The sequence below is a fragment of the Pan troglodytes genome, chromosome 8, assembly GCF_028858775.2.
Source record: "Pan troglodytes isolate AG18354 chromosome 8, NHGRI_mPanTro3-v2.0_pri, whole genome shotgun sequence".
NCBI lineage: Eukaryota > Metazoa > Chordata > Mammalia > Primates > Hominidae > Pan > Pan troglodytes.
Window position 1 is genome coordinate 63,062,248 of NC_072406.2, and position 25,116 is coordinate 63,087,363.

General features: G+C 51.4%; 1 protein-coding gene and 1 long non-coding RNA gene across 2 annotated transcripts; one reads left to right on the forward strand and one right to left on the reverse strand.

Moving 5' to 3' along the window:
• Window positions 1-2,593: 2,593 nt before the first annotated feature.
• Window positions 2,594-12,989, reverse strand: LOC129136108 (uncharacterized). Its single transcript, XR_008537391.2, has 2 exons — window positions 11,287-12,989; window positions 2,594-3,150 (listed from the first exon to the last, which is right to left on the reverse strand). It is a non-coding gene; the product is annotated as an uncharacterized LOC129136108 (long non-coding RNA).
• On the forward strand, window positions 12,141-21,869 carry LOC107973225 (NUT family member 2D-like). The gene is made up of 7 exons (XM_054659600.2): window positions 12,141-13,163; window positions 15,205-15,904; window positions 17,861-17,989; window positions 18,965-19,104; window positions 19,547-19,884; window positions 20,369-20,485; window positions 20,819-21,869. The coding sequence occupies exons 1-7, from the start codon at window positions 13,148-13,150 to the stop codon at window positions 21,602-21,604; spliced, it is 2,226 nt and encodes a 741-aa protein (XP_054515575.1). The 5' UTR covers window positions 12,141-13,147; the 3' UTR covers window positions 21,605-21,869.
• Window positions 21,870-25,116: the final 3,247 nt, after the last annotated feature.

The window sequence follows — 25,116 nt, forward strand, 5'->3', positions numbered from 1 at the left end:
GAGGAAATTATCCTATACTCCCCTGGTACAAGCACAGACCACACACTCACAGCTCTAGAGTGGACACACAGCCACCACATTTCCTGAATAAATTCACACTCTTCAGATTACACAAACTCAAACATGCAGATGCCTGAATAACACACCCACGATATACTCACAGATCCAAATACACACATGGCTGTATACTCCCAAATACAAACATACACAAGCCTCCATCTTGAAAACTATAAATATTCTGTCCATATCCTCAGGTTACATACACATAGTGGTAACACCCAAATACACCCAGCCATCTCTCTGCCTCCAAATTCTTCACACCAAAAATGTACACCTAAATTCTCATCTAGACACCGTGAGCATAAAGTCCTCTACTCTGAATACACACAAATCCAACACACAAACCATTAAAACATAGAACATTACCTGCCTTTTCAAATGTATGCACACATATTCACAATATCTCACAGTACCGTCAAAATACACAAAACCACCCCCAGCACGCAAATACACACACACCATTCAAATAGGAACACATAACTATCCAGTACCCTCAGAATAAACCCAAAACCCACTATGCTTCTGTAATATACTAAAAACTCACCCATATTCCCCTAAAAACACATTTCTGACACCACTGAATACTTAACCTACCTACATAAATATATATCTTAAATATATAACACATATACATGACACAGAATACAAATACCCAAAACAGATACAAATCCCCAAAATGTGTTAGTATAAAAATATCCCACACCTGCCAATGCCTCCCTTGTCACACACCAGCCTTCACACACCTAAACACACTCCCTCATCAACTCCCCATACTCCTTAGTGAAATATAAACACAGCAATGGAACATGTTCTGAATGTATACATAATGGGGCAGATGTATCACTATGAAGAGTATTCATGGTCCTTCTCTGTGGTGTCTCTGTCTGAGAGATTATACATCCCTAGTCTGTTTAACTCGAGTATGGCCACATGACTTGTTATGGCAAATGAAATGTGAGCAGAAATGCCATGTATGACTCTGAGCAGAAGAAGTCCTTCTAGTCCTGTCCCAAATGAGGCCGCTTCATCCATCTGGATCCAAGGCACAGGACCAGTAACTGATCAAAGCCAACCAATGGAGGACACATAACATACATGAGAAACCTACCTTGTTGGAAGTCACTGAGATGCAGAATTATTTTCTTACATCAGATAATCTGAGATATTTTGATGGATGCATACCCCACCCACCAAAACATAGAGAAATACCACACTGCACACACACACACATACACATCCTCTCAAAACTCCCCAAATGTGTGTCCTCCATCATCTACAGTTAGAAATAAACATCTACAACCTTCCATGATCCAAATAAATGCACAGACACACCAACTCCCAATCTCCAAATGCATATATTAGACACTCCAACCTTCTCAGGCCAGCTGCATAAAACCTGCAGAAGCTATGAATTCACACATGCCTCATCCCACCAGAATTCAACACATACTTCACATAAACTTACCCTCCTTCAAATACATGTACACGCTCCCTACACATACTCTGAATATCCACATAAACTACCCACAGTCTAGAACACATATAATCCAAAAGAATCCTCACATTATACACAAAACTCCAACTCTACCACAAACATATGTGGTGGCTTTCCTCCCTAATACATATACAGCCCCTCGAACTCCCTAAATTCATACATACAAACTCCAACTTTGTATGCACAAAGACACACTACCCTAAACATACAGACCTCCACCTCCTACAATCCTGAACATGCAGACACATGCATTTGTCTTCCACCCTCAGACTACAAATGAAGAAATGGATTCAAGCTGAACAGAGGCAGACTGTGGTCGATGCAGGCATCAGCCACCTAGATCCCTCCTTGATGAATGACTTGTTTCACCATTTGCTGGGAATACTGTTGGAAGATAGACTTGGCTCTCAGGCTCTCCCAGGGTTGCTTCAGCTATGGAGAGCACCCGTGCTGAGTTCTCTCCTCTTTCTGGGGAAGCTTCGTATCCAGTGGCTAATCCAAGCAGGTATAAAGCGGCTGACTAAGGACAGTTCTATTGAGACACTTTAGTCCCACAGCAGCACATGGGGTCAGGTGAGACTGTTTGGGGGCCCGAGTCATAGTTTAACTTCTCCAATGCAACTATGCTCCCTTTTTTCACTTTTTAAAAAGCAAAACATTATACTCATAAATTCTCAGGGACTGAACTAAGGGCACCCAACCTGGGACCACATTCTTTGATTCCTTCATTCAATGATTATTTTATTTTTTTATTTTTTTTGAGACGGAGTCTCGCTCTGTCACCCAGGCTGGAGCACAGTGGCGCAATCTCGGCTCACTGCAAGCTCCGCCTCCTGGGTTCACGCCATTCCCCTGCCTCAGCCTTCTGAGTAGCTGGGACTACAGGCACCCACCACCATGCCCAGCTAATTTTTTGTATTTTTAGTAGAGACAGGGTTTCACCATGTTAGCCAGGATGGTCTCAATCTCCTGACCTTGTGATCTGCCCACCTCGGCCTCCCAAAGTGCTGGGATTACAGGCATGAGCCACCACAGCCGGCCCATTCAATGATTATTTATTAAGCATCAACAAATACAATGATGACTACTCTCTTACGGAGACTATATCCCATGGAAGTAAACAGATAATAAATAAATATACGATGAATACAAACACGTACACACAGTTTCCTGGAGATGTTCAGTCAGCAATTAAATTAAGCAACTGAGGCTCTGTAGAGACAAGTGAGGGGCTAAAAATATAGATTTGAGGAAAAATGCAAAGGAGAGAGTACATTCCCTCATATAAAATTGTTTCTACTGGTGAGGTTTCCTGCAATTTTGGCACGAGGCATGCATTCGTTTTCAGGTCTATCGGTTATTTACTGTGGTAATACTGTAGATCGGCAGATTACTGCAGAATCCAATGGACTGAAGCCATAAGCATTCACATCAGGCCTCTGAGGGTCAGTGATTTGGCTTGGCTCTGCTGGGTTGTCCTTCTGCTCCAGTCTGTTCCGCCGTTCTTTGTTGCCTCCTTGGTACAGACACTGTAATGGGTGCCCCAGAGGATTCTAAGGTGAATAGGTCAGCTCCCTGTGTCTGAGGTTTAAATCCTGTAGGAGCAGAGGTTTCCAGCATTAATTTTGCTACGAGACAGAGGTTGAAGTTGGGGATTTAGGGGCAAGAGCAGGGAGCCCATGCTCCCCTGGGGCCATCAGAAGAGGGGGCTCTGAGTGTGGATGGGAGGGGGCCTATACTAGGGAAATGGGCAGTTATGTTCCGTATGGACTAGTAATCACATTAGCTAACAGTTATGCCATATGCACCTACAGTACAGCCTTCACTGCTCCAAGCAATTTACATGTATGAATGCCAATCTTTATAACCCCGTGGAGTTAGCACTATTATCCTCATTTTACAGATAAGTAAGCTGAGGCTCAGAGAGGTTAAAATACTTGCCCAAGGTCACAAAGGTCAGGTATACACTGGGGCTTCTGGGATTTGAGCCAGCAGTCTGGCTCCAGAGCCTGTACCCTTGACCTGACCATGGCTGCCCCTTGAGAAACTTCCCTGCCACTAGGGGAGTGCTGAGTGCAGAGAAGACATTTCATACAGGAAGTAACATTTCAGTTACATCTTCTGGCAATGAAGCTCCCCCTACAATAAGGGGTCCTCATGGGGGAGGATCACCCAACCACAGCCCTTTCCAGTGCCCACTGTCAGCACAGCAGCTGTGTCCTTGCTGGTAGAACACCCCATCTCCTACCACCTGCTTCCCAAGCTGGGCCTGGGCTTGTCCCTCCTGGGATACCTCCAGCTACATTTGCCTCCACCTCTCATTAGGAACCTTGGGTGACTCCCAAGAGAAGGCCCTGGTCTCTTTAAATATCCCAATTCTAACCTGCAGACACCATGGACATACTTATTACTCAAAGGATGGTTGAATAAAGTCTTGATCTGCAAGAAGGCCTAGACCACTGAGCCCCAAGCTGACATTCCCCCAGTGTTCCCTACTTACAGCCCCAGGAAATGGGTCTGGGCAAGGAAGGAGAGGCTGGGGACTCTTGTGTGTAGGGGGGCTTCATATGCGCTGACATGCCCCCTCCACCTCTTTGTGCAGTCAAAGCCTGCCTCCCACTCCATTCCCGACCCCCAGCTCTCCCTGCTCTGTTCCTAGTGTCTGCCTGGCTGGCCGATTCTGCCTTCCCTGGTCAGCCCATTCTGCCTTTCCTGGTCTTGCCCACTGAGTCTCCTTCCTTTGACCCCAGGCTCCTGCAGTGGGCATCAGAACAGCCTCCTTTGAAGGGGCAGTTCCTCAGTGGCCTCACTGTTTCCTTCTGAGTGTTCTCAGACCCACTGCTGTGTCACTATAGGGCACCAGGGCCCAGTGAGGACTGAGATGGGAACATATCCTTTTTCCTATCAGCTCCTGGGAAACAGAACAGTCAGAGGCTTCTAAGGGGCTGGACAGAGGGGCCACTCAGCACACAGTTGACGATATCTTCTGTTCATAGAGAGAAGGGGGTGGTGCAGGATACATTTCATGACATACACTCCTCAAAAATATTGAGCCCAGAACAAATGGCTTAGGCCAACCTCAGCGATTCTAGCAATTGCCATTCATGCAACCTGCATGGGAGATTTTCTGTGCTGATTCAAGACCAAGAGACACATGTACTTCTCCCCTAAAACTCAGGATCCATGACTACCCATTTCAAAACAAAGAAATCCAAGAAGATCTACCTGGTATACATTACAGTGCATTTTTTTAAAGACATATATTATAAAAGCAGACAGAGCTCCATTCTGCCAATGAAACACAATACAACTAGTGCAACATACCCTCATTATGTTAGGGCAGGACATGAGGGGGCAGCAAGAACCACCAGGAATCCATTTGTACCACAGGGAAGTGGCTATTAGAACATTAAAGGAAGTGATGTTGGCACATTTTATTGGCGGGAGGATTCACCACGAGGAAGAAAAGGCCAGAAGGCGACTCCTGGTAAGGAGCAAGGCCCACAAATCCTCGGGTGAGTCTGAGGGAGGAGGTGGTGGCTGTGGGGTCAGCAGGTGGACACCTCCATCACGTGGCTCCCTCTGCTGGGCTTGTGGCCCCATGTGCAATAGAGAAACTAATGGAAGGTTGGGTGACCCAATCAGAAACATGAAGCTGGCCAGGTGTAATGGCTCACACCTGTAATCCCAGCACTTTGGGAGGCCAAGGCAGGTGGATCACCTGAGGTTAGAGTTCGAGACTAGCCTGGCCAACATGGCAAAACCCCGTCTTTACTAAAAATACAAAATTAGCTGGGCTTGGTGGTGCATGCCTGTAATCCCAGCTACTCCGGAGGCTGACGCAGGAGAATGGCTTAGAACCCGGGAGGCGGAGTTTGCAGTGAGCCGAGATCGTGCCACTGCACTCCAGCCTGGGCAACAGAGGGAGACTCTGTCTCAAAAAAAAGAAAAGAAAAGAAAAAAAAAAAAAAGAAACATGAAGCTGAGATGCACTTGCCACTCCAGGGGCATCCTGAGCCTTTGGAAAGAACCTGTTGAGAGGGTTCTCAGAAACATCAGAGCCACATTTTCTCAGGAGGGCTTCCCTGTCTCTCCAGAACCCAGCTCCCAGCACTCCTCAGGACAGAGCCTGCCCAGCTCTGCCCGTGTCACTTCACTGACCCCCACCCCTGCCAGCCTTCTCCCACACCTGCAGGGCCAGCACCCAACATGCTGAGAGAATGGGGACCCAGAACCAGATGAACACATCAGGGGAAACTGAATCCATACTCTCTTGGGGTCCTGAGCCTCCCAGTGACAGAAGATCCAGGAGATGCGAGTGGGAGGTCGCCCTAACAGGATCTAACATCATGCTCCAGATTGCTGAAGGGACACAGATCGGTGCCTCCTCTCCTTGACTCTACCCTCCTCACTCCTTAGCACCAGGCCTGGCTGTCCATCCCTGCCAAGGTGCAACTAAGACCTTCGCCTCCAGCTCAGGGGTGCCCCAGACAGGAGCACAAGAGGAGGCTCATCCCCACCCACAACCCAGGCCGGAGCGAATCTGGCTGCCCAGGCTCTGTGTCTGGCTTCTGCCCCAGGACCTGAGCCCATGTAAACTCAGGCTTCCTTGGCCTGCCCTCCCCAGGCCCAGGTTCTAAAGGTGTGCTCCCCACAACTTCCTTGTTGCTCCTCCACTTTGTCCCTAGAATTACAGCCCAGCTCTAGGTGGGACTGTGAAGCTCTGCCTAATGCTTTCCACGAGAAGTCAGATTCAGGCCCTTGTGCCTGAAGACTCCTTGTGAAGAGCAGATGACACCTTCTCCAAGAGCAGCTAAGGAATCACCTTGGCTCCTCAGGCTGAGTATACATTTTCTGTACGGAACTTCAGAAAGAAATGGTCAACATTCATTCCTCACTTCACCAGAGAAAGAAGAAAATGTCACATGCCTTTGAGTCCCTCTTTTCACCAAGACTCCACTGAGATAAAACTCCTAACACAGAAGCCAACACGTATTCTCAACACTGGGTACCTACTGGAGGTCCTGCCTTAGCCCCGAAGCCTCAGGTTTCCATGGGGACAGGTTGGTTGAGAACTGGTGGCCCAGCTCTCAGCCTGACACCCAACAGTATCCCCACCCAGGGGGCAGATGGTAGTGCAGGCACAGGTTCTGCAGGCTTTCATCTCGTGAAACGCATGTTAGAGGGTGTCCTTGTCACTCGCCATGCCCCAGAGGAATCAGCAGGGACATCAGGACTGAGAGAAGACATGGCACATCTGACCTCCTGTCCTGGAAACCCCACATCTTTCTGACTGTGCCGATCACACGGACAATATCTAGAAAAGTTCTGCTCTGCACAGTGTTCTGTCTACCAGGCCCACCCATCTGAGGACCCAGATGAAGGAGCAAACACCTGCCTAAGGTGCAGGTACCCCTGCATCCATCTGTGGGAGGAAGAGCAAGAAACTACCATTTATATGGATTCTTTGGCCCTAAGAATGAACCAACTATTTAGGAGTAACACAGTGATGCAGAATGACCAGGGAGGGTCATTCTCAACCATGCTCCCTGGTCATTCTGCATCACTACAATACACATAGAATCCCCAGAATACACACCCATTAAAGCCTCAATATTCTTGCTTCATACAAACATTTGCTTACAGATCCTGAACACACACACACACACACACACCTGCCCCGGGGTGTGTTGCTAACTGCTTAATAAAATGCTCTCCAGGGGGAAATAGGAAAGCCTAGAATTGTGATGATTATGTGGTGTAAATATCTCAGCATGACTAATTTTAAACTACCAACCTAACGCCACTGAACACAGAGATGAGAAGAGATGTGCCGTGCCCAGTGGCTACCCCAAGCTAGTACAAGCCAGCTCCAGCACAGCCACATCCTTTCATAGGAATACGTGTACACAATCTACCTGCACCCTGAGTAGGACCCTCAACTCTCACCCCAAATATAAAAACAAAACCAAACCAGGTACCTCCAGAACACAACCTCCTCATATATCCTGAACAGACACACACAACTGAGATAGGATAGGGTGGTCATAGCCTCCATTAAAGGAGAACAAACTTGCTAAACAGATGAAGAGAACAAACCATCCGACAGTGCACAAGGAGGTCCTGCAGTAAGGAGGTGGAAAAGAAGAAGGGAATATCCCCAAATTCGCACAAGTGCGAAAACCCATGATTAGTGTCCCTGGGTTGACCAGTGCTCACTATAACAGTGAAAAACACACCCTTGGGTAGAGATTTAAGATGTTAATGGTTCACCTGATATAGGCACTAGCATGTGCAGCAATAGCGCATGCACGTCCAGAGAACAGCCCAGAGAGTGCTTAACAGTGACACCCCTTCCCACCCCTTCATGAATAGTCATGTAAGGCTCCCATAAAGGAGGTTTCCCCAGTGTCAGTCAATGCTGTCTCACCTTTCAGCAGCCCACTCTGATCAGCTGTCAGAGTGTACATTCACTTTGCAGTAACCTCTCTTGCTTACTTTTACGTTGGACTCACTCTCAAAGTAAGACTTCTTTTGTGCAGCAAAGTCAAGAACCTGAACCAGCCCACCAGCAACACAACTGCTACCTGTACCCTAAATACACAGATGGCCTGCCCAATTATTACTTAAATTTGCAGACAAAACTCTACCCACCCCAAATGCTCACCTCACTGCTAAAACCATATACGTATATATATACGTGCCCAAATACAAACATGTTCAATGAACACAGTACCCATATATACCCATATATACTGTGAACCCTGAAAGGGCTGATCACGAGTGGCTAACTGGGCCTAAACTCAAAATGGAGCCAAGCAGCCATTTGCTGACTGCAAGTCGCACACATTTACCCTGCTTCCTGCAAAAACCACGTACTTGTGTCACTTTGGGACTTTCACAGCTGTCTGTTCCTGTTTATGTCACCTGAATCAAGGGGTACCATTTCATCATATGGACTTAAGAAATATACTGTGACTTGCATCAGCCAATCAGAAATAAACAAGCTTGTATCCCTCATTTGCAGAGTGAACAAGATTGGGAATCTGAGAACGAATTTCTCTGTAAAAGATAATACCTCTCTTTGTTCTTTCAGAGTGTACCTTTGTTTTGCACTGAAGGCTGGGACTCCTTGATTTGCAAACAGCTCAGTGGAATCAAATTTCTATTTTTTTCTTTTGTTGTTTTTTTAAGAAAATCCTTTTCAGTAGATTTGTTAACAGTACATAATGAAAATCCTATAGGCATAGGCTCAAAAAAAATCACAAGGTATACAACACTTGTGTCATGCATCACCCAGAAAAAGAATCACATACAATCCCACAGCTCTAAAATATAGGAATCCATGATTCTTGAATCCAAACACAACCTACACAGCCTCTCTGTTTCCAAATACATGCACTGAACCTCCCACATCTCCCAGAATACAAAACACAGAAGCCACATAAACTCAAATACACACAGAACCACAAACTATTTTTATCAAATACATATAAGTCCACCTCACAAATTCTGAGAACACAGATACAAGTGGCAACACCAAATTCTGCGAGTATTACATTTCACAACAGACACAGAGGACCACTAAGTCTTAATATACCCAAAACCCCTCTTATACACACTCACAAACTACCCATGAATACACACCTCACCCTCCCAGGTAAAACCAATACAAAAAAAAAAAAAAAAACACACAAAAACACCAATAATGCTCTAATATACGCACACAACTTTCATATACCCATGGGCACATACAAACTCACAAAAATATCCCCAATCCCTGAGTGTATAAATCCCCCGAAACACTATCCAATCAATATGCTACATCTCCGGAATACAACCTCCTCACCTCATCCCCTAAACATGCCCAAACACATGTACGAACATCCTAGCATTCTCCAAAGAAATACACTTAAAATACTAACAATCCCATATTCTATAAACAGACTTAGATAATTCATCTATCTGCTGATAAATATACACACAAACCAGTATACACACCCAAGATGCACAGAAATATCTCCAGCATATCATTTATAAATACCCATAAAAACACTTCCCAATCCCAAATTATCCCAATCTAGTATGAACCAGTTCCCACCTTGCCAAGTACTAACCAATAACCATATCACATACCTCTAATACATATAAATTCAACTCTCCCACTCTCCTGTATAAAAAGAGAACCCCATCTCTCTATCAGACACACACATACTAAATTCCCAGAATATATAACCCTAATAACCACTTACTGCAAAACACAAGCACATAGCTCCACAAAACCTTCATCTAAACTGCCACGCCCTTGAACGCACACACAAACTCAATACTCATGTAGTTGTCTACATGCCCTAAATATACCCGCAATTAACTAACACGCCACAAATATGCAAACATGCCACCTCATATCCCCAAATACACATACAGTTCCACAATACTGCCCAGCCCAGTTATGACCTTCTTTAATCTGCAATCTCCACACAGACACAACCAACCCACACATGTGAATACATATTAGATTCTCACCAATTAAATGCATATCAAATTCCAAACTAAGAATTCATATAAACACATTTTCACATACACAAAACCACCCCCACAAATCTCACACCCTCCAAAATCCAAAATAAATCTTCCTGACATTCTCAAGTACACACTAACCCAACCACCCAAGATAACACACATGTGTGCAGTAAATTTTAGATACATGTGTAGCCTACAATTTACAAATAATATACCACTACTTTTTATTTGTAAATTCCACATAAGTAAGCGATTCTCATGGGAGCTTTTCTTGACTTTGGCCACACTCTTGCATCCACAACCAACTTGTGCTACCAAGTGAACAGACTATGACTGAAGGCCTGTTCTTCCACTTTGCAGCTGCTCCTATCAGTGACAAATCAGCGTATTAGAACATGCATGCTGGCTGATCATTCTGATCAAGTCAACAAGCTTCACAACTCACTCAATGAGGTCGTCCGTGAGAACTTCACTGTTTTACCAGGACAGGAGCTACTTCTTTGCTGAACCGCATCACGGTTTCAACTGCTGAGGTTTTCTTCAAGCTTTTGCATTGTTTGGAATGTGAAAGGCACGGCTGAGACACACTTTGGCATTCCCACTGCATTGTTACACCTCCCCCATCACTTCAGGTCCAGGTGAGCAAGGGAAAGGAGCGCGGCCTGGGCGTCCCGCAGGGCCCCCGCTAGGAAAGCTATGAACGATCCCACCTTGAGCGCAGCCACAGGCCTGCTCTGGTCACAATGTGGGGTCGCCCCGCGGACACTGGTGACCAGTGGGAGCATGACCAGGAGGTGATTACCTTCTAATCACCCTTGGTTTTATTTGTAGGTAACATCAAGAAGGACGCCATGAGAGCGAAGGCCGTTGGGTAACCGCCCTTTGCTCTCGCGCTGCGCGTCTCCCTGCCATAAACCGCCGCAACCGGCGCTGGGAGCGGTTGAGGGCGGCCGGCCTCACGCTGGGAGCAGTTGAGGGCGGCCGGCCTCGCGCTGGAACCTCGCCTGCCTCAAGGCTCGTGTGGCAGCGCACAGGGCAGGCCAGGAGCCCGCCCTGGGAAGGCCCCGCTGGAGATGTGGAAATGGAGGGAGGCGGCACCTGGGCGCTTCCTGGGGCCAGACAAGCCCCCTCATTGGAACCTCCATGACCGTGCCTCTGAGAAACCAGCACGTCCGCTGTGACCACTCCTAATTTTCGGTAATACAAACCTGCAGTCCATGCACTTAGGTAAAACCCTTGCTGAAAGGTTTACCTTTGGAGGGTTTATCCTAAAGCAAGGTATCCTCGAATTGCATGTCTTGCATTCCCTTTGGATGGCATTTATTTCATTCCTGCTCATGCCTTTCAAAAAATAGTATGCCCTGTTTTCCTACTCAGTCTGGAGGTTCCATTAAAGAGTATTTCTGGCAAAGAATTTTAGACCTGAAAACACACTCCAAAATATACTTTCTTCTGACTCCATTCCCAGAGTTTTTCCTACCGCATTCAAATGATTTCTAGAAATGTTTTTGTTGTAGCCTTGATCAATTTCAGTCGATAAAGCAGCAGATAGTAAGGGAACAATTTCACGCTCCCCACCCTTGACTCTGCAACACAGTGTAGAATTCCAGTTGGCAATAAAAAACTAGTAAAGAAGCAACTCACTGACTTAAGTTTGTAATAGCTTCAGAAAAAACTTTAATCGTCACATCCTTTCTGCTCATTTGCAGGATTCCTATCGTCTGTCTCCACGTGATACACTGAAGAGCCTTCACGTTGATGCAGGTCCAGGGCCTCAAGTGCAGAGACTGAGAGCTCTGCAGGACACAGCATGGAGCTGCCATTCCTCTACTGGGTGGAGGAGCATGTGTCCTCTGAACAGGGGATCCAAGCCCTGAGATGTTCTTTCTCAGCTGTCAGTGCGGCCCAGGACTTTCTGTGGGGATGCTCACAGAGCAGGGGCCGGAGGACTTTTAGCCACCACCTCCCATGGCCAGTCTTCACAAATTACCTTTTGCTAATTTGATTGTCTCTCCTCCTGGGGTCTAGGACTTCAAACATGTACAGAAGCAATTGCAGAATTAAGACAAGAAACTTCCACAATATATTTTTAGTATCACTGGCTCAGAAAAAGGCTCATTCAAATCCTGTATCAAAGCCATGTGTGAGAATCTTGAGAAAGCATCAGTTGACTGACTTGACAAGGGAGGAAGCAACCAAAAATTCTGCCCTTCTTCAGTATCTGAGTATGGTATTTTGCTTCAACATCCCTCTTAGATGAAGTTATTGATTGAAAATCATTTAAGTTTGCCCCATGGTAAAAGATCAAGTCCTCAGAAAGATCTCCAAAGCATTTACGGTTTGTTTTGTTTTGGTAAGTTTACCATGATTTTGCTTGAATTGCTCTCCGTTGATCTTCTCAGCTAAGATTGAGGTAGAGTTGCACAGCAGAAGAGGGCTGCATGTACCTGGGGGTACAAGGATTGCTTCCTAAACAATGATAAGCACACAGCCACCTAATAGTCTGGATCGGCTGAGACCATTCTGATTTCAAACACCCAGTCCCCTTGCCTTCCTAAGAACCCCCGTGTTTCTCAGACTGAAGATGTGTTTTGAATTTTGTTCACGAAGTGAGGCCGCTGTTGAAACTCGTCAAGACTGGGAAAGAGCCAAAGTGGGAAGGAGCATGGGTTGATTGGCACGAAAGTAGGTCTGTTGATAAAGAATGGAAGTAAAGGGGACATCAGGTAGAAGCTTTTGCTGTGAGTCAGAAGGACAATTTAAAAGTTGCCTAAAGAGGCACACGCCATCTCTGCTGCTGCCTTCCAGTTGGAAGGGAAACTCAGGTTCCTGCCTAATGGCCGAAGCCCTTCACAGAATGTCCCCCACCCCTACCGGCTGCCCACTGCCCCTCCCCCTCTGCAGAATGTCTGGGGTCCTATGTTCCAAAAACCTGTTACATTCAAATTTTAACTGCTTCAGTTGGACTCAGGAGCATCTGCTGAGCCAGGTCACTCTCTGGGTCTTACCCTTGGCTTTTCTCATTGCGGAAACTGCCAGACAACGGTGGTCAGTGCCCAGCCTGAGGGGATGGCTTCAAATGGAGGTAAGCCTGTAGGGATGGGGGCATTATCTGAGTCTGCCATGCCTCAACTCCTTAGGAATTCAAATTTGACACTGCCCCGGGGACAGTTGATAGGGCTGATGTTGACGAGGGAGGGAAGACTGGATGTCCCCAAGGACATCACACCTGGGGATGGCCATGGCACCCTGAGTCTGTGTTTAGGGAGGACGGCCCCTTAGAGGTGGAACAAGATGCCTGGGGGAATACGCCATGTAGGAGAAAGGACAGAGTGGATGGATTGATCCTTTCTAGAAGGAGACAGGTCACGTCATTTTGTGTTTGTAGGGAGTGGTGGGATCATGTTGTGGCGGTGGCCCCGGGAGGATGATAGGCAAGCCTGAACCCTGTGCCATATCTTCAGGCACCTGGAAGGTGCCCTTCCATAGTGTTCAGAGAGATTTGGACTGGAGTTTTCTAGATCTTAGGGAGGAGTGGGGAGAAGTGGTCTCAGCCAGAAAACTGTTGGGTGGGTTGGCTGTGACAGAGCATGTAGTGACAGCCCCTGTGTGGGCGAGGCTGGGGGCTACTGTAACTGCCACAGCCCAGAGCCCCTCAGCTGTCTCCCTAGAGATGGCTTCTCCATCAGTTCAGGTAGCTGTTGGCTTTGATTTAACAGGGGTGGGGGCAGATGAGGAAGTTCAGGCAACACAGGGCCTGGGTTTCCTGAGTTGTTCTGAATTGTTTGCCCTTTTGTGGAAGCTCAGGTCTTCAGACCCACTTCCTCTTGTCTGCTAGCTCATGGCCTGTCCTCTGCACTTTGTGTTACTGTGGAGATGAAGAATTTGCTCCTATTCCATTTATACTACCTCATGAACGGGGGGCAGGTGTGGATTCTTGCTGGTTCTCAGTGGAAGGGTCTGGAAAGTCTGGTTTCCTTTTCAGTAGAGGAAGGAGAGTAGTGCACAAATAGGAAGATGGTTCTCTTATTATTATTATTCAAGTTAGGATATGTGTCCTGAATGATGTGCTGTATCCCTTATTCCCCTTGACTAGAGACTGCATGAGGTCCTATTGAACAGGGATGAGTTCCAGACAACTTTGCCTCACCCGGCCCATGGCCCAAGAACCCCTGGTTTTCGGTTGGTCACTATGTTCAGTTATTGGGAGCTTAAAGGAGAAGGACGCGGGATGGGCTCCTTGTCCCACTACCTATTGTAACATGACCAGCAGCTGTGAAAATCCCTAGACACCTCCCCTGATAGCCCTGCTGCTCGCCATTTGCTGGCTGTGTTCTAATCGTGTGTGGCTTTTGCTGGCTATGCAGTGACACTGTCTGAGGGGACTCCACCACTGCCTCTCAGACCTGCTCCCTGGGAACAGAGCTTCCTGAGTGGCAGCCGGGACCATCGAGTACTGCGGAAAGGGTGGCCCGAATCTGACCCCTATTTAGCACTTGCTGTGGGTGGTGCCAGGACAATCACTTGCATGCTGGGCATGACGAGTTATGGATTATCTTCAGGGTTCCTAGGGCGCTGGCTTGGGAAAGATTTCCATCCAGTGGTTTTGTTTTGTTATGTCTGAGCTGGGAAAGAAAGGGGTTCACAAGAGCTTCAGGAAAAGGAAGATTGAAGAGGAGATGGGGCCATAATATTCGGAAGCTTCTGGCTTCCTGTCGGCCTTCTGAGTGCCGAGCACTGCCCTGGGGTAGGCCCCTCACCTGTTGCTGAGCACGCTGAGGACCACCAGGCCGCTGAGAGACTCATCCCTGACCCATGGCTTGGGAAATGCCTGTGAGGCTGACAGGGTCTGCCAGGGACACCCGAGGGAGACCCTCGGGCAGCGAAGGCTTGGCTGTTACTTCTTGGGAGACAAGGGTCAGGGAGTCTTGGTGACCGGGGCCAGGCTCTCTAGTGGAGCGACTCTCCGTGGAGGAACAGAGCATCCGATGCACACTCAGGGACATTTGCAAGCTGCAGTTTCCCTGTCCTACGCCCTTAGCTGTTGGGACTCCCCTCTGATTCCCCAGTGACTAGTGTGGACCTGGAGACCCCAGCTCATTCACCTCTTTCCTTTGTCTCCACAGCATACCCAGTGCTGGGACTGGGCGTGACCATGAACCCTGGCACCTCCCTGTCTGTGTTCACGGCTCTGCCCTTCACCACACCCGCTCCCGGCCCAGCACACGGGCCGCTCCTTGTGACTGCAGGGGTTCCTCCAGGCGGCCCTCTGGTGCTGTCTACCTTCCCCAGCACACCTCTGGTGGCACAACAGGATGGCTGCGGCCCGAGTGGGGCCGGGGCTTCCAACGTCTTTGTCCAGATGAGGACAGAGGTGGGGCCTGTGAAGGCCACTCAGGCACAGACCTTGGTCCTAACTCAGGCCCCCCTAGTCTGGCAGGCTCCAGGCACCCTCTGTGGAGGTGTTGTGTGTCCACCTCCCCTACTTCTGGCAGCTGTTGCTGTGGTGCCTGTTATGGCTGCCCAGATGGTTGGGGGCACCCAGGCCTGTGAGGGAGGCTGGTCCCAGGGCCTTCCTCTTCCACCACCACCACCAGCAGCTGCCCAGTTGCCCCCCATTGTGTCCCAAGGGAATGCTGGGCCATGGCCACAAGGGGCTCATGGAGAGGGCAGCCTGGCTTCCTCCCAGGCCAAGGCCCCACCAGATGACTCCTGTAACCCCAGGAGTGTCTATGAGAACTTCCGACTCTGGCAGCACTACAAGCCCCTGGCCCGGAGGCACCTTCCCCGGAGTCCTGACACCGAAGCGCTTTCGTGCTTCCTCATGTGAGTGTCCTCGGGGCATTGGAGCTGGTCCTGCAGCTCACACGTAAAGAGGCTGCTGGATGGACGGGAGGTCACGCTGTTCAGGGGAGCTTGCAGGGCGGTTGTGAGGGTGATGGGCTGCACTATGGGAAGGTACATTTTCAACAACATTAATCTGGCTGCGGCTCAGGACAGACTGTCAGGGGCCTCATCTCAACTGCCCGTCACTGTCCCGTGAGTCCAGCCAATCCTTACTTTCAATAATTTTCACAATAATGTCTACAGAAGACCCAGGTCAGAGAGGGTTCCTGGTGTGATGTGAGCTACGGTTCGGGTTTTGGTCTTTGAGTACACACCCCAGTGCCTCCCCTTTAACCTAGTATTGATGGCCAGGAGCACCTCACATGGGGCCAGCGGGAGGAGCTGCAGGGCCCAGCAGGAACCTGGCACATGCCCGCAGTTCCGCTGAGGTCCAGTTAGCACAGTGGTGGTGGAGCCTGCACAGGGGGATGGTCTTGGGCCCTGCACTGGGGCCGATGCCGGCCAGTTATTTGCATCTTCACCCTCAATGCCTCCTAGAAAAAGGGACAATGATGCTTCATTCAGAGGATGGTGAAGAGATAACTTGAGCTCACATATGACATGCATAGCACAGTGCCTGGCACATGCTATGACACATTACATGACAGCAGTTATGATTACTGTCCCCATTACTATCATTATCCAGACTAGGCCATCTAGGAGAGCACTCCCCAAAGCCACAGGCTCCAGTGATAGCTCTGAGTGCACCATGAGTCCAGCAGCCCAGGGCCATGGACTGTGGTGACTGTGAGGCAGCAACGTCAGCATCTGGGAGAGTTTGTGGTTTCATTCCCAGTCCCTGCCTCTCTCCACCCTGCAGCGCCTCTGTGACCCTGTGTTTCCCGCTGATGAGCAAACGGGAGCTTGAGCACATCCACCGTGCAACACACTGGCCGTTCCCTTAGGGGTGTGGGTGGAAGGTGGCCCCATCTTCATCCCCCAAAATCTCGCTGTTCCCGCACCCTGGAACTGGTTGCATTCCTCCTTGGAGCGGAGTCCCGGTGCACTGGGGACCCTGATTCTTGGGGTGGAGTTGCCCCAGGCTCACAGGCCTTTGCCATGGCTCCTGTGGGAATGTGGGATCTGGACCTGCTGCTTGCAGTGGCGTGGACACCGCTCTGCTTTGGTTCTGGATGTGTGCTCCTGATCCTCATGCTCCAGGGCCCTGAGGCTACGTCCCCAGTGGCTGCCTTGCTCCAGAGTCCCCAGGAAGCCGGTTAAATGCTCAGTCTTGGGGCCCTGGAACCTGCACTTTAACCCTCACCCCCAGGTCATTCTGTGTGCACGCTGTCTCAGTCAGCTCAGGCTCTGCCGTAATGAATGCCGTAGACTGGGTGCTTTATCAAGACACATTCATGTCTCTCAGTTCCAGAGGCCAGAAGTCCCAGATCAAGGTGACAGCAGATTGGGTGTCTGGTCAGGGCCCTCCTCCTGGCTGGAGAGAGCTGTCTCTGGCTATGTCTCCTCGTGGCTGAGAGCAAGAGCCCTGGCGTCTCCTTCTGCCCTTATCAGGGCTTGGATTCCATGACTGGGACCCAGGCTCATGACCTGCTTTAACCCTGATTGCCTCCAAATACTGACACACTGGTGCTGAGGGCTTCAGCACAGGAATGTTGGAGACACACATGTTCCACCCATAGTACTGAGTCCACTTCTCAACACTGAGGACTCGAGGGGCAGTCGGAGAGGCTACTTGGTAGCTTGTGTTGATGTTTGATCTTGGGGGTGTGTCCTGGGGCCTGAGGAGCCCACATGGGGGAGAACAGGACAGGGACAGATGGCAGGACAGGTGTGGGCAGGACAGGTGTGGGCAGGACAGGGGCCAGGTGTTGGGACCAGGTGGGCTTGGGATGAAGGGTGGGCTTATAGACTGAGACTGACTGCACTGGTTTACAGCCCAGTTCTCCGATCTCTGGCCCGGCGGAAGCCCACCATGACCCTGGAGGAGGGACTGTGGCGGGCCATGCGGGAATGGCAGCACACGAGCAACTTTGACCGGATGATCTTCTACGAGATGGCGGAAAAGTGAGTCTGGGGTCCTGGGAGCAGGGCCTGCGTGGCAGGGTGAGAGTGAATGACAGAGGCCCGGTGGCCGTGGTGGCTTCTCAACGTGGAGTATGAGGAGGGTGTGGAGAAACCCAGGACACTCTGGGCCCCTGGCTCCCTCAGGAAGCTGCTCCTGCCACCTAGAGTGTTCTGGGGTCTCTGTCCTGGCCTATTGGGAAGCACCCCCTGCCTGGCCTGGGGCCATCCCTGCCTTGACACTGGAGGTCATGGCAGGAGCAGCCAGCATCACAGCCCAAAGTGGGTCACCTCCAGCTGTGGGGATGGGGAGAAGGGGTGCTAGTGACTATGGACAAGAATAGGGTGCAGGCTCCTCACAGGAGTGGCCAGAAGTCAGTTTTCTCCCATCCCAGCCTGGCCAGGGAGTTGTGTTGGGAAGATCTGCACCTGGGACACCATGGGACCCATCTCTGGCCTGACTGCCTTTGCTCCTGGGCAGTCCCCTCCATGAAGGCAGACAGATAGACAGCAGCCTCAGGGGAAAGGGGCCCTGTCCTCTGAGCTCAGCTTTTGCTTCCTCCTGACCAGGGGTCTCCCAGGCCTCGTGCCCCTGGGTTATCTTTCAGGGGCCCACAGTCCTAGCCTCAGGACTCCTGCATCTGGGCATCATCCCTGATGCCTTCTGCCATAAACCCCACCCCTGGCCAGCTGAAACCTGGAGGAGGGGTCCCCCGAGACCCTCCTGGACCTCGTGGCCCTGAGTTGAGTCAGGAAGCCCCGTTGATGCCATGGGCTCTGCAGGGGCCGGGTGAGGGAGGGTGAGCCCAGAACTCTGGGAGCAGCTTTCTCCTGGGACTGGGGGATGGGACACAGTGAGGGCCTGGACAGCCCACCCGAGGCACTCCCTCCTACCTTCCCTGCCCTCGGCCGCTGCCTGGTCCTGGGGGGAGGGGGCCTGGACCCTCTCAGCACAGCCTGGGCCTCCTTCACCCCCAGATTCCTGGAGTTTGAGGCTGAGGAGGAGATGCAGATTCAGAAATCGCAATGGATGAAGGGGCCCCAGTGCCTGCCTCCTCCAGCCACACCGAGGCTTGAACCTCGAGGACCCCCAGCCCCTGAGGTGGTCAAGCAGCGAGGTATGGCTTCCCGCATTCCCACAGGAGCCATGGCCAAGGCCAAAGGGGCCAAGGGAGGCCACTGTCCCCACACCCCATGCTTCCCTTCAAGAGGGGGATTTGCTCCCTCCAACAGGACAGTTTCCAGGAGCATATGTTGGGTATTGACCTGGTCAAGTTTCCTAGCTACTCTCTCCCCTCGCCTGTCCAAAACTCCACATATGCTCTGCCCAGGAAGCAGGGATGAGCGGGGAGAGTACACGGCATATTGGTGGCTCCAAACTTCCTCCCAAGCAATGCTGTCTCAGATGTGCCCCTCCTGCCTCCTCCGGGGGTGCTGTGGTTCAGGTGGTCCTGACCCAGCTGGGACCCACTTCACATCCCCAAGCCCTGCCCTCCCCTGTGTGGTGCAAGCAGGAGGAGCGGCCCTCACCACGCCCATCCTCCTCCCTCTCTACCTCAGTGTACCTTCCCAGCAAGGCCGGCCCCAAAGCCCCGACTGCCTGCCTGCCACCACCCAGGCCCCAGAGGCCAGTGACCAAGGCCCGCCAGCCACCACCCAGGCCCCAGAGACCAGCAGAGACCAAGGTCCCTGAGGAGATCCCCCCAGAAGTGGTGCAGGAGTATGTGGACATCATGGAGGAGCTGCTGGGGCCTTCCCTCGGGGCCACGGGGGAGCCCGAGAAACAACGGGAAGAGGGCGAAGTGAAGCAGCCACAGGAAGAGGACTGGACGCCCCCAGACCCGGGCCTCCTGAGCTACATTGACAAGCTGTGTTCCCAGAAAGACTTCATCGCCAAGGTGGGCTGGCCTGGAGTGCTGGGGTCTGCTGGATTCCAGGGGGTGGCACTCCCAGGTCCTTGGAATTAAGCTCTGTTCCTTAGCTACTCAGCAGTGTGTGTATTTCCATGGATTTGAGTGTCTGTGTATGTGATTGTGTGTGTCTGTGTGTTGCTGTGTGTTTGTGTCTGTGGTTTGTTACTGTGTGTTTGTGTGTCTGTGTGGGTGTGAGTGTGGAGTGTGTACGTTACCTGTGTCTGTGTCTTCTCCTGTGTCATATGTGAGTCTGTTTGTGTGTCTGTGTGTGGTTTGTGTGTCTCTGTCTGTGTGTGTGGATGCTACCAGGTGTGTGGTCTGTGTCTGTAGCTGGTGGTCGCCATGATATGAGACAGCCCCAGGACGGTGGGGACGGGGCGCTTGCTGCTTTCTGCGTCTCCTCCAGGTGTCCTTGGCTCCAGGTTACTCCCTGCCCAGGAAGCTCACGCCTTCTTCCTTCTGTTTCCAGGTGGAGGCCGTCATTCATCCCCGATTCCTGGAAGAATTGCTTTTCCCAGATCCACAGATGGATTTCTTGGCCCTAAGCCAGGAGCTGGAGCAGGAGGAAGGACTCACCCTTGCCCAGGTACCCTAGGGGCAGGAGGGACCTGGCACACAAGGCCCACCTGATTGTCTAATCCCCCCGACTGGGGATGCTCGGCTTCTTGGGGAGCCACTCTGGAGTGGGAAGATGCAGGTTCAGAGGGAGTAGGATGGACAGGAGCCAGGGAGGGGAGTCAGCATGCAAGCTGTGGTGAGGCCCAACAGGATGCCCGGCAGAGCCACACCCTCTGTCTTTGACATAAAGCCCAGCTGCCTCAGGCTTCCCTACCTGCTGCCTAAGTGCCCTGGTCTCCACCACCCTGGGCCCTGCTCACACCTGGGGCAGTGCCAGTAAGTGCCCCCTTTCCTCCCACAGCTAGTGGAGAAGCGCCTCCTACCCTTGAAGGAGAAACAGCATGCGAGGGCAGCCCCTAGTCATGGCACAGCCCGGTTGGACTCAAGTTCTTCTAAGTTTGCAGCTGGCCAAGGAGCAGAGAGAGACGTCCCTGACCCCCAACAAGGGGTTGGCATGGAAACCTGCCCACCCCAGACGACTGCCCGGGACTCTCAGGGACGAGGCAGAGCACACACTGGCATGGCCAGGTCCAAAGACTCTGTTGTGCTTTTGGGATGTCAGGATTCCCCTGGGCTGAGGGCTGCCCGGCCAACCTCTCCTCCCCAGGACCACAGACCCACCTGCCCTGGCGTGGGTACCAAGGATGCCTTGGATCTCCCTGGAGGGTCTCCTGTCAGGGAGTCACATGGGCTGGCTCAGGGGTCAAGTGAGGAGGAGGAGCTCCCCAGCCTGGCCTTCCTCTTGGGTTCCCAGCACAAGCTGCTGCCCTGGTGGCTACCCCAGAGCCCTGTCCCTGCCTCGGGCCTTCTCAGCCCAGAAAAGTGGGGACCCCAGGGAACTCATCAGTCCCCATCTGCTGAGAGCAGAGGCCTCAACCTAGCACCTTCTGCTGCCAAGAAGTCCAAGAAGCGACCTCTCTTTGGAAGCCTGTCCCCTGCTGAAAAGACACCCCACCCAGGGCCTGGGCTCAGGGTCTCTGGGGAGCAATCCCTGACTTGGGGGCTGGGTGGCCCCTCACAGTCTCAAAAGAGAAAGGGTGACCCCTTGGTCTCCAGGAAGGAGAAGAAGCAGCATTGTAGCCAGTAGGGGCTTCTGAGCAGGCTCTCTGGGGCCAATCCCCAAGGATGGGGCTCTGGCATCCGATGCCCCAAAGCGGTCAAAAGCTTCTTCTCCCCCAGTGCTGACCTTGCTGGGCCTTAGCTTTGGAGGGTAGGGGAGGGAGAGGGTGGCTGAATGGGGAGGGCAGGAAGGGAGGGTCTGGGGGGAAGGGGCTGGGGAGTGGGGGTGGGAAGCAGTGCGTTGGGGGCCTCGTGTGTAAGTGTGAATAAATGTAGTTGTCTTGGAAAATGCTCTTGGGGCTGCTGCCTCTGTCCTCGGTGCTGTGCTGCTCCGTGGAGGGTGTCTGTGAGGGAGGGCAGAGGAACTGGCAGATGCCAGGCTCTGTGAACCCACAGGGGCCGGCCCCACTCTTTCCTCCTGACGTAGGGAGCCCCTTCAGATGCTCCAGGGACTGACAGATGCTGAGGAAGCTCTGATCCCTCCCACCACCCACTCACAAGGCCCTGCCTGCTTTAGGGAGGCTTCTTGGGGCCCCCCATCGTTATCAGCATCCCTGGAATATCCTGGGATTGGAGAGAGCTGGCTGGCTCTTGTTCTGCTCGGTGGGAGCTGAGGAGAAGGCAGCCGCCTGCAACATGGACGTGGGGAGAGGAGGCTGCTCCTGCTTAACCCTCATCAGGAAGAGCGCGGGCACTGGGCTGAGGGGAGACGTTGAGGTGACCATCCACACAGGTGTGTTTGGGATACGATGATGGGTGGGGAGCAGGGGAAGTCCTTCTGCCTGTTTCTGGGCAGGAGAGAGTCTTGTCCAACTAGCTAAAGCAGATGCTCCTTGCTGTGGCCACAGGGACTGGCCTCGGGGCCCTCAAGGTCCTGCATGGAGCCCCCCACAGCTATGATTCCCTTCCCATATGATGACTGAACTCATGTGGAATTGATGTAGACACAGATTTACATTGGTTTCTAAAACAGTTCCCTCCCAACACACCATCACCAATGGGAAAAAGCATGTCCAGTCCATCAGGTGCAGGGTGGGTGTTTCTGCTGGTTCCAGGGCCCGGAGGAGCTGGGGCCCAGGCCAAGAGGGGCTGAGGGTCAGCCGCCCTTCTGCCAGTCACAGACCCCAAGGGTAGAGCAGGGGCTGCCTGGGATGTGGCATTGGCTGTCTGGGAAGTGCCCTGGGAGTTGGGGGCTAGGTGTTCGCCAAAGGGAGACTTCCAGAGTCTATGAGTGAGATGAGGACTGCATCAGGAGAGGGACCGAGGATGGAGAGGATGCTCTGCTCTTTCCCAGGTTGTCCTGTTCTCCCAATCTCTGCTGAACTGCCTCACCCCATGGGCCAACTTCTGCCCCCCTTACCCCTAAGCCACCTCTTAGAATCTCAGATCCCAGCATGGACAGGACCCGGCACCCACCCTGGTTCCCTCCTGGCCAACACCTTCTTCTCCATGGTCTGAGTTCTGATTCCTCCCCCAGGGTGCTTATTGGCTCAGGACCCCTGTGACTGCCAGGGCACTGGTCCCAGCACTGCCTGAGTGCAGAGCTGTGGTAACGGCGCTGGGGGCTGGCCCAGCAGCAGAGGCTGGTGGGGCAAAGCTGTCTGGTACACGGTGGCCTGGCCCCTCGGCCAAGTGACAAAGGGAGCCATGTTTGGGTCCTCTCTGGCCCCATCTGCCCACAGAACACAGCAGTCAGCCTGACAGATGCCCCTCTGCCCCGTCCCTTCTGCTCAATGTGGGCAGTGTCGGAGGCCTGCTGTCTTCCGTGGCCTTTGGGAAGGAGAGTTTATCTTGGCAGGGCTTCCCCAGCTCAGTGCACATCAGGCCCTCGGGGAAAATGTGGGGAGCAAAGAGTTACTGGTGGGTGATGTGGGCAGCTCCCGTGACTCGTCTACATTCAGGGCCATCCTCAGGAGATAAGGTAGCACTGCCCCTTTGCAGGGTTTAGGAATGTTAAGTGAGCCGTGTTTGAAGGGAACATGGTCCATTCTCTGGCGTGTGTGGGTGCCCAGCCAACTTCCTCACCTAAGGGTGAAAGTGACACCTTGGGGCTCCTGCTGGTTACCCCACTGGCTGTTGTCTATCCCACTGTCCCTGTCCTTGTCTTGGCTGAGCCATTCCTAGGAAGCAGAACTTGTGCTTCCTCCACCTGTGTGTCCCACCTGAGCCCTACAATCTGCCCCTAAATGGGCACAGTGGGGCTGACTGGGGGGCTCTGGTAGACTGAACATACATCCCCCAACCAGTTCCTGTGCTGAAGCCCTAACCCCCAACGTGATGGTATTTGGAAATGAGGCCTTTGGGAGTTATTCAGGGTTAGAAGAGACCATGAGGGTGGGGCCCTAATGATGGGATTAGGGCCCTGGTAAGAAGCAGAGACCCCAGAGCTCTCTCTCTCCCTGACATGAGGGCACAGTGAGAAGGCGGCCATCTGCAAGCCAGAGAGAGAGCCCTCACCAGAACCTTGCATACTGGGATGCTAACCTCGGACTTCCAGCCTCCAGACTGTGACAAATACATTTCTTTTTTTAATATGTGCCACCACCCCCAAGTCTATGGCACTTTGTCCTAGCAGCCCTATGTGACTACGACAAAGTCCATAATCTCAAGAACTTCCTTCATGACTGGTATCTGGAAACCGTCCATCAGAGCCATGGGAAAGAAAGGCTCGGGCCTTTACAACTGTCAGCACACCTCCACCCCAAGTGCAGTGTATCACACATGAACCAGGAGAGCCTGGGACACAGTGAAAAGGAATCTGTAAATACCCATGATGTCATCACACCCACACTTGGCGAAGCCATGCAGCTGGCTCACAGCAGGTGCTGGGGGTGTGCTGAGGCTCTTGGTCAGCTTGGCCTCCCTGCTCACACACCCAGGTCACTCTCTGGGAACCAGTGCGGCTGGGGTGGCCCCTGGCAGGTTTGCCTCCAGAGACCCCTCCCTTCACCATTGGATGACAGATCCCCGAAGAAGCCATAGCCTCCTGGGAAACTCCATCTGACAACGTGAGCAAGGCTTGCCCCTTTAGTGAACATGCTGTGCTTTCTGACAGCTATGAGGATGGACTTGATACAGGTGGCTGCCCTTTTGTAGCTCACTTTGATTCTAACTTCAGCGTTGCATGATGCCCTATGAATGGAATATACAATGGGTGTCTTTCACATCTGTCTTCTTTCACTTAGAATAATATTTCCAATGTCATCTACATTTTTAGTATGTATCATTACATCAAACCTTTTTGTTGCTGAATAATATTCCATTAATGGATATACTAAAATTTATCCATTTATCAGTTAAGAACGTTTAGGTTTTTTTCACTTTTTGGCTATTGTGAATAACACTTCTAAGAATATTTGTGTACAAGGTTTCCTGGGGATGTATGTTTCCATTTCTCATGGCTACATACCTAAGAGTGAAATTGATGGGCCATATGGAAACTCTATGTTTAACCATTTCAGAAGGTGCCAGACTGTTTCCAGTGTACATGAACCATTTTATATACCCACTAGCTGTGTGAGGGTCCCAGCGTCTCTCCAT